At 46.0% G+C, this 10,348-nt stretch overlaps 1 protein-coding gene across 1 annotated transcript; it reads left to right on the top strand.

Moving 5' to 3' along the window:
* The first annotated feature begins 752 nt into the window (after positions 1-752).
* On the top strand, positions 753-2,915 carry LOC110335755 (HLA class I histocompatibility antigen, A-24 alpha chain-like). Its single transcript, XM_021218095.1, is given in 6 exon segments — positions 753-822; positions 1,063-1,332; positions 1,565-1,840; positions 2,414-2,605; positions 2,608-2,688; positions 2,815-2,915. Coding segments are annotated over 6 exon segments (990 nt in total).
* The last annotated feature ends 7,433 nt before the right edge of the window (positions 2,916-10,348 follow it).

Genomic DNA, 10,348 nt, shown 5'->3' with positions numbered 1-10,348 from the left:
ACCTCTTCTGGAGCCTATGAGTTCTTTGCACACACAAAGAGACGCACTAAAATACATACAAATAAAACAGAGTCTTAAGATTGTTTCTCCTAAAATATATCTGTGAAACTGCGTTTTTCTGTGTTTCAAATATATATATATCAAAAAAAAAAAAAAACCTAAAAGGAAGACACAAAAATCCTATGATCTACAGTGGGGAAGCTGAAAATAAGGACTCCAAAAAAATTAAATATCCAAAAAGTTCTGGCAGCATCATTTCATTTTGGAAAATTGTTCTTTCTCTTTTCATTCACCTTACATGCAATTAGTTATCAATATCTACATTGAATCAAAACTCTCAAAACCTCCAGTTCCTACCATGATAGACATGGGTTGTTATAATCCACACGACCACAGTCACCACAGAAGAATAAACAAAGTCTAAGCATGTATTGAGATTCTGACATTGAAACATTTGACACCTGCTGACTTACTGGCCTCTAGACAAGGACTCAAGGATGTTGTGACCTGAACCAGAAGGATAGAGTTGTGCTTAGACACAGATGCCAGAATACCGGGCTGCAGAACTGCATGCAAGATGGGGAAGCAGGACTCTAGAAATCACTGACCACCAGGAATTAATCTCTTGAAGGCCCATTCTATCAGGTCTACAACACTACCCTTGGGAAATCTAAGAGAAGCCAATCAACATCAGCCACATCAGGGTTATAAAGAGATACCAGTCCCAATTGAGACTCCACTCATCTTGGAAGATGATGAACTCTGGACTCTACAACTTCCTCCTCCTCTTGGTGGCCATGGACCTGACCCAGTATTGTGCAGGTGGGTACGGGGAGTGGAGGGACTTGGCCTTTGGGGGGAGCAGGACACAGCACCTGGAATCCTCATCTCTGCATCTTCTCCCTTGCCTAACGAGACCCTCCCTGATCCCCTAGCTGGATCACCCCTGTCCCTCTCCTGCACCTCAGGTCCACAGACACACCATCACCCCTGCTCTGTTCCCTACCAACCTGCTCTGGGTCCAGGCTGAAGAGCCAGGGTCTCAATGTGCCCCACCCACAGGATCACACTGTCTACAGACTTTCAATATTGTGATTTTGAAGCCTGGTATGTTGGAGCCCCGGTTCATCCAGGTCAGCTATGTAGACTCCATACAATATCAGGGATTTGACAGCAAAGAACCAACTGCAAGGATGCAACCTCGGGCTGCATGGATGGAGCAGGAGCCACCTGAATATTGGGAGAAGGAGACAGAACAAGTCCTACGTTTGTCACTGACAAACAAAAGATTTCTTAGGTTCATGATGAACTACAATGAACAGAACAATGAGGGTGAGTCATCTCAGGGCTGAGGTCATAAGCCCTCAATGTCCCCCTGGTCTGGCCCAATAAGCTCCACTCTAGGTCCCCAAATCATAGATTCAGCCATAGTCTAAGGGACCCCTGGAGACCTTTGACCTGAGAGAACCACAGAATGTGACCTGGTTAGGGGTTTAGTTGGGGACAAATCCTGGGATGGGAGAGAAGCCTCACAGTGACCAGAGACTTAATGGGGATGGGGCAGAATATCACACCCTGCAGGAAGTGTTTGGCTGCAATGTGGCAAAGGATGGGAGCTTCCTCAGTGGTCACTATCGGCTCACCTACTATGGCTATGAGTTCATCATACTGAATGAGGACCTGAGCTCCTGGACTGCACAGGGACAGGCAGCTGAAATCCTGAAGAAAGACTGGGTGAATAAAGGTACAGCAGAAGGCTGGAGGACTTACCTGCTAGGGGTGTGCGTGGAAAGGCTTCTTAGATGCCTGGACCTTGGAAAGGAGACATTGCTGCGCTCTGGTAAGAGACACCCTTGCCAACCCTTTCTGCTTTCTGAGATTGTAGCTCCTGACTCCCTGAGGCCTCCTCCTCAGCAGGGAGCAGCTGGAATGCTTACACTGTCTTGCATCAAAGGGGAAAGAGAGCTCCTCAGTGTCCTGACTCAACATGAGAGAGGGACTCTCCAGAGGATTCACCCTTCTCCCAGGACAGTTCAGTGTGTCCATAAAACAGCAGTTCCCCTCCATCTGCATTGTGCATCATGGTCTCTCTCAGGGATGTTCACTGTCCATGCACGATGTCATTGACTGTCTGACTCCAAGGTTGCTGAGTCCCTCAGACCCCCCTAACCCAGTCAGAACCAGAAGGCTATTTGCATAGAGGGAGACCCAGAGTCTGTTGCTCTGTGTTGGTACGTGGTTATTGTAAAATATTCCCAGGAATAGATCATCCAGACCCTGACTTTAGGCTTCTGTGTGGTCTCTGCTCCCTCCCTCATCCAAGTCTCCCATCCTTTCCAGGGATGGTTCCATGAGCCCTGCTCAGGCCCCAGAGGGATGCAAAATACCAGAATTTTCCAATTGTTCCCCTCAGATGCTCCCCAAACACATGTGACCCACCAAGTTACACCTGAAGGGAATGTCACCCTGAGGTGCTGGGCCCTGGGCTTCTACCCAGCTGACATCACCATGACCTGGAAGAGAGATGGGAACAACCACATCCAAGACTTGGAGCTGCCAGACACCAGGCCTGCAGGGGATGGAACCTTCCAGAAGTGGGCAGCTGTGGGGTTCCTTCTGGAGAAGAGCTGAAATATACATGCCATGTGCACCATGAAGGGTTACCTGAGCCTCTTACTCTGAAATGGGGTAAGGAGTGGGTGTGAGCACATGCACTGCTGTCAGGAATTGCGTGAGCTCTTTGATGAACCAGAGCAGGATCAGGGTTTAGATCTAGGGTCAGACTCCTCACTCTTCCTTCCTTTCCCTCCTCAGAGCCTCCACAAACCATCCCCATCATAGCAATTCTCATCGGCTTGGTTCTTGGAGCTTTGGTGGTAGGAACTGTGGTGATTTTTCTGGTGTGGAAGAAATAAAGGTAAGAAAGGGGCAGGGTCTAAGTTCTTGTCTCCCTAGTGATCTCAAGGCCAAAATATAAAAGGAGCCTGCCTCATTAGCGGAAAGGTGCATCCACTAAGGCACTGGGGCTTGTGTGCTGACATTAACTCTATCATAAAGTATAAAGGAACTATAGAAAGATCCACTGCCCTCTTGATGGAGGGGATGGAGACCTGATTCTGATTCCCCACAGACAGACAGGTGTCACAGAGAAAGTCCCTGTGAGAACAGACCTACAGGAGGCCAGTTAGTCCTCTTTACATACAATCGTCCATTGTGTTTTCTCCTCTGTCCCCTGAGCTGCAGTAACAGTTCAAGAAACTTTCTTGGGGTTTGACCAAGGGAATTTTTCCACTCCCACAACATTACTGCTTCCACAGTCTCTCACTGGCTGTGTGGGAAATAAGCATCTATATTTCAGCTGCCAGTAATTAAGTCTGAGTTGGTTCCTGAGCCCTTTGCAAAAGGGAAGCCAGGTTCCCTTTGTGGGTGCTCACACATTTTCTCTCTGGGTCCTATTGCTGTGGGCCCTTAACAGGTCTTATGCTGTACTGCCATAGGCATGGACAGTGCCCAGAGATCTGATGCATCTCTCCCAGAAGGATAGGAAGTACTCAGAGAACATATTCCTGAGCTGGGGTCACTTGCTAGACTGGAATTGTTGTTAGTATAGATGCTTGTTTGGTATGATGGTTTAACAATCACCAATCAGAATTTGTTCTTCATTATTTCCTTCTATAGTGTGAGATACCTGACTTGTGTGACTTCAAAGGGTCCTGACTTTTCTTTCAATGGCTGGCATCTGTGTCCAGGTCTCTGTTTCCTGTCAGGACGACTAAGGAAGTGAGTTCAGCCCAGATTCTCCATGCTGACCTGTATATCTTCCCCAGTCATCTCTCCTGATCCAGGAGATGCAGGTCTGGGAGACCTCCATCAGAGACTAACCTTTAGGTTCCAATGTGCTGTAAATTTGTTCTTCCTTGTTGAACATGAGGATTTTTTGTGTGTGTGAATTCCCATGGTTTACTTAATGAGTAAACCCAATCAAAGCAAGATAAGTAAAACAGTAACTCTGTCTTGAGACGTTGAAATCCATTATTTTAATGTGTGTATGTGTGTGTGTGTGTATGTTTCTCTCACCTCATGTGTGTATAAAATAAAAAAAAATTACTAAAACTTGAGAAAGAAAGTAAAAGCTGACAGCTAAGTCTGTGAAGATATATAGAAGGACACTGTGCAGAGCAAAGTAGGTGCAGCGATGCCTCTAACTATTGCTTAACCCACAGTACCAGGCAGACCAAGCTCAGACTTAGCATGTGAAGAAAAGAAAAAGTGGGCAGGGTCAAGGATACAGTATGCTTTCTAAATCTTAACTCAGAAAAATGGTTAAGCCAAACCTTCCCCTGGCAGCTCATTTGGACTGCCCATAAAACATATTATAATGTAGGTTTCAAGCATGAAGATTCAGGGAAAGAGGGCAAAGGTTATACACAATAGCATCAGATCTCTGGGCACTGTCCATGTCTATGACAGTACAGAATAAGGCCTGTGAAGAGCCTACAGCAATATGGCCAAGAGAGAAAATGCGTGAGCACCCACAATGGGTACCTGGCTTCCCTTCTGCAAGGGGCTCAGGAACCAACTCCCACTTAATTACTGGCAGCTGAAGTATAGATACCTCTTGATGGCAAGGCATCCTCAAGTGTCTGAGCAATAACCAAAGCCTCAATATTTTTTTATTTAAATGTCTATGTACATGGGTGTTGTACCTGCACATAGGTCTGTGTACTTCATTTATGCCTAGTGTTCTAGGAGGCCAGTAGATGTTGTCAGGTTCCTTGGAACTGGAATTACAGGTGATTGTTAGCTACCATGTGGGTACTGTGAATTGAACCCTTAGACTTCTGGAAGATCAGCCAGTTCTTTTAAGTTATGAACCTGCTCTCCAGCTCCCTCAATTTTTTTTCTTTTTTAAATTGGTTATTTTATTTACATTTCAAATGTCCTCCTTCCCTATTTCCCATCTGCAAACCTCCCATCCTCTCCGCCTTCCCCTGCCTCTATAAGGATGCTCCCCCACCCACCTACGCACTTTCACCTCACTGCCCTAACATCCCCCCTACGCTGGAGCATTGAGCCTCCACGGGACCAAGGCCATCCTCTGCAGCTGGAGCCATGGTTCCCTCCATGTGTACTCTTTGGTTGATGGTTTAGTCCCTGGGAGCTTTGGGGGGTCTGGTTGGTTGATATTGTTCTTCCTATGGGGTTGCAAATCCCTTCAGCTCCCTTAGTCCTTCCCCTAACTCTTCCATTGGGGTCCCCATGCTGAGTCCAATGGTTGGCTGTGAGCATCCATATTGCTATTGGTCAGGCTCTCGCAGACCCTCTCAGGGGACAGCTATACCAGGCTCCTGTTAGCAAGCACTTCTTGGCATCAGCAATAGTGTCTGAGTTTGGTGTCTGCGGATGGGATGGATCCCTAGGTAGGGCAGTCCCTGAATGGCCTTTCTTTCAGTTTCTGCTCCAGTCTTTGTCTCTGCATTTCCTTTAGATAAGAACCATTCTGGGTTAAAAATTTTGAGATGGGTGGGTAGGTCCATTCTTCAACCAGGGGCCTTGTCTATCCACTGGATATGGTCTCTGCAGGTTCTATCTCCCCTTTGTTGGATATTTCAGCTAATGTCCTCCCTGTTGGGTCCTGGGAACCTCTTTGGTCCCTAGCATCTGGGACTTTCTAGTGGCTACCTACAATTTCCCATCCCCCACTGCTACACATCTCTGTTCATTTTCCAGACCTTCTGTACTTCTCCCACACCTGATCCTGTCCCCTTTTCCCTCCCTCACCTCTTTCCCTCCCAGGTCCCTCTCTCCCTCTACCTCCTGTGGTTATTGTATTCCCCCTTCTAATTAGGACCGAAGCATCCACACTTTAGTCTTCCTTCTTGAGCTTCATCTGGTCTGTGAGTTGTACTGCAGATATTCCAAGCTTTGGGGCTAATATCCACTTATCAGTGTGTGCATACCATGTGTGTTCTTTTGTGACTGGGTTACATCACTCAGGATGATATTTTCTAGTTCCATTTACCTATAAATTTCATGAAGTCATTGTTTTTAAAAAGTTGAGTAGTACTCTATTGCATAGATGTACCACATTTTCTGTATCCATTCCTCTGTTAAGAGACATCTTAAGTCTCCTGTAAACTGGGCATCTGTTGCGAAAACTTTCTCCTGCTGGGGGACTAAGCAATGTCTACCCCTGCTCTCATAGAGTCTCAATGACAAATCAAAGACCGAATCTCTGTGAGGAATTAATAATTTTCTTGAGCTTATTTACAGAGCTTTATGAGAGGTTGCTGACAGGAGTGTAAGTAAATCTAATATATAGACTGGATGGTCTCTATCTTCCAGAGATGGATTCCTTTCCCCGTAGCTGTGTAGATGATTTCCCATCCTCTATATTCCCCAGCCTATATACTGTAGGCCCTCCTGAGACCAAAAGGCTATGTGTAATAAAAGCAGATGTGGAGCTCTGAATCAGAATGGCCCCCATAGGTTCATATATTTGAAAGCTTAGTCACCATGCAGTGAGACTCTTTGAAAGAATCAGAAGGATTACAAGACATAGTCTTGCTGGAGGAAGTGTGTTATTGCGGGGATCGGGGGGAGAAGAGGGGCTGTTGAGGTTTCAAAGGACCATGCCAGGTCCAGTCTCTTTCTGCCTGTTGCCTGCAGATCAGCATGAGGCTCTCAGCTACTTCTTCAGCACCATGTGTGCCAGCCTACTCTGAACCATGATAATAGACTAAGCCCCTGAAACTGTAAACAAGCCCCCAGTTAAATGATTTGTTTAAACGTTGCCATGGTCATGGTGTCTCTTCACAGTAACAGAACAATGACTAAGACTTCAGAATTGCATACTACTGGCTGGGAGAAGTGGCTGGATACTCAGCTGAGGAACCAATGGCCACCTCCATCCATGAGGTAATGTCAACAGACAACAAACCCAGCACAATGCTCGTTTATGAGGAGGCACAAACAGGCTGGTTGGTTTGTGAGGATGGAACTACGCTCCTGGATATTCATTAACTCATGAAGACAGTTTGGCTGGGAAAATAGTCCTGTACAACAGGGTCACTTACAGAAGCCTGGGTGAAGGTTCAATACAAAAGCGTGAGTGACTCCAGGGCAGCTTCAGCACCAAAAGCCCATCTTACAGGCAGCTTAGCCAGCAGAAAGTCTCCTCTCCCAGAAATTGCTTACTGTTTTTATGAACAGGGAGAGGCTACTGAACCCTATGTGTCTTAGGAGCCTCCTGAGTTGTAAACTCCATTAGCTTCCTGGGTGTTATGAGTCTCCCTCCTCCACTCAGAGGGAGCACTTCCTTAGAGGATATGGCTGCACAACACTGAGTTACATAAGGCTCTGTCTCAAAAAGCCAAAAGACCTAGGAAGATGGTTCAGCGGATAAAACATTCACTGAGCAAGCATGAGGATAGTAGTTTAGATCTCCAGAACCCATATAAAAGCCAGTGGGCACAGCTGGATCCCCAACAGCAATCATGGTCCTCTGAGATTGGAAGTTGAGGAAATCCAAGGGCAAACTGGCTGGACAGACTACCCAAGTCAGTGAGCTCTGGGTTCAATGAGAGACCATGCCTTCCCAAATAATGGGAATTCTGATTGAGGAAGACATTTAATGTCAACTCTGGTCCCCACGTGCACATTACCCACACACACACATTTGAACACACATACCCATGCACATGCACACACATATTCATGCAGAAAAAAATGAAACCAAAAACGATGTGACTTAGGTTTTTATTTGATTGGAAGGTACACTCCATTAATCAAGTATCATCTCTTCTAGGAAAATAAAAGTAATCCCTGGGCTGGTGATTCGGTGGGTAAAGGTACTTGTTGCCAAGCCTAGGGGTCTACATTCAATCATCTGATGGTTGAACCCAGACCTCCATGCGGGTGCTGTTATACAGCACTTGTTAGAGTAGCCCAGGATGAGTGCTCAGTGTATGAGTATTTTGTGCCACAGCTGCCCATTATCTACATGACAATTTTTATAGCAGGATACACCAAGGTCTAAAAGGCCAGTATGGCTAGCAATGTTCTAGTGGAAGAGAGAAGACAGTCAAGCACAGAAAGTGTTCCTACAGGACATGTGAAGTGCTAGGTGATGGGAAATACAAAATGTGGATGTGGGACAAGGAATGTTATTGTTTTACTGGGGCGTTCAGCATAGGCCCCACTGGGAAGGTGGACTGTAAAGAAAGATCTGAAGGACGTGGAGGAATCTGTCAGGTGTCTTCAGGAAGTTGTTGCTGTGTTTGTTATTTGTGACTACTGATATGTTGTTAATAAGCAAGAGGATCTTTCAGTGCTTACACCCCAGGACATCGTCCTATGTTCTAGGGAGAAAGTGGCTCCAGGCATGTGTTGGGTAGTCTTATGGAGAGATGTGAGGTACAGCCAGGTCTTGCGGTCTGGAAGATAGTAAAAGCAGCCTAGCTTAAAGCATGGGCATTTTGAGTGAGGTGGAAGTGAAAAGTGTAGGGCACAGTCTGGCCTTCCAGGCTGGACATGACAACCACTTCAGCTGGCAAGTGAGCAAGTGAAAAGGCAGAAGAGACTGAATTATCCACACAGTTTGAAGAAGGGCCTTACAGTATTTATCAGTGCATTGGTTCTATGGTACAAAAAGGAACAGAAGACACTGGTGTCATGGTGTAATTGAGAAACGCCATCTCCCTAGGCATCTCCCTTCCAGAGTCTGGAAGGGCCTCATATGCTGAGAGGAAATGGCAGGTGCTTGCTGTAGATGTGATCAGAGATGTTCGAGGGAAGCATGGGGTCTGGAGTGATGGTACAGGCCTGAGATTCTGACATTTGTTGGGGGACTGAATGTGAGGATCACTTAAGCTCAGAAACTTAGCTCAACGTATATAAAAAGACCCCCATCTCCAGAAGGAAAAAGAGGAAAAATGAAGGAGACAGATGTGATGGTTCACATATACACTGAGGCAGGAGCTTCAGCTGTTCAAGTCCAACCTCTGTTATAGACCCGATCTACAAATAAATGAGAGAACAATTAAAGAACAAAATTAAATAAGGTGTCCAGGTTGATGGTCTGAAAATACGAAAATGAAACTAGAGAGATGCAAGGAGTGGCATCGAATTAATGACACTTAAAGCCATTTCAATTCATGAAAGCTAAAGAAAATGTTGGTTACAGGAGAGGAAAGCAGTGCTGACTGAGCTCTGTGCTCCAAAACAAGTGGCCTGATTAGATCAGAGATGCAGAGGTGGCTGTGCCATTCTGGTGTCACGCCAACGATGGCAAAATGCAGCATAAGTTGCACAAGAAACATGAAAGCCATCTTTCGGTGAGAAGGAATAGGTTAGAGGAGGGAAATCAAAGGGAAATAATGGAGTGAAAAAGGAATGAGAAAGGGAAAGGAAAACAGAAAAATGAGAGAGAAAAAAGAAGAGTTCGGTAATCCTAGTGCTTGAGAGGCAAAGGCAGGCAGAGTTCCTGGGCAGCCTGGTCTATAGAGTGAGTTCCAGGACAGCCAGGGCTACACAGAGAAACTGTCTCCAAGAACAATATGTACCCCCTGAGCTCGTGTCTCTAGCTGCATATGTAGCAGAAGATGGCCTAATCGGCCATCATTGGGAAGAAAGGGCCCTTGGTCTTGCAAACTTTATATGACCCAGCACAGGGGAAGGCCAGGGCCAAGAAGTGGGAGTGGGTGGGTAGGGGAGCAGGGGTGGGGGTGGGGGGGAACTTTTGGGATAGCATTTGAAATGTAAATAAAGAAAATATCTAATTAAAAAAAGAAAAACGACTAGAATGAGTAAGTGGAAAGAGGAGAAAGCAAGCAAGCTGTGTGTCTTAGGGACCGACATCTATTTGTTCTAGATTGGCCATCTAGTCCTTCAAGAAAGACAAAAGATGATCCCATTAGTGCAATCAGCTCAGCGTTACAGTGCAACCAACCACTTTCAGATTGGAAATGCAGGGAACTGAACCAGGGAGTTTGCTGGGGTGTTCACAGTATTGTTGAGGGTTACTTACAGAACCATGGATGGCTCAAAGGCAAAAGCATTCCTGAAAACTCCACCCCAGCACAAGCCGAATCCTCACTGTTCCTAACAATAGGCAACGTTCTCTTCTCCCCAGCAAGCCTGGCTGCTTATGTAATCTTTGGGGAAAGTCTTTTGTAAATCTTGACAGTATCAAGAGCTCCCAGAGGCCTCTCTCCAGAAGGGAATGTTCCATACCTATACCTACTCCATCTGGCTCTTTCCTTCTCTTTGTGCATCTTGGGTGATGTTGCCTCTAAGCCTTGGGTGTAAGTGATTGATGTGCAACTTCCCTGCTCTGTTTATGGCTAAG

The sequence above is a fragment of the Mus pahari genome, chromosome 18, assembly GCF_900095145.1.
Source record: "Mus pahari chromosome 18, PAHARI_EIJ_v1.1, whole genome shotgun sequence".
NCBI lineage: Eukaryota > Metazoa > Chordata > Mammalia > Rodentia > Muridae > Mus > Mus pahari.
Note: the sequence above shows the minus strand (reverse complement) of the source record. Positions and strands in the feature narration are given on the sequence as shown.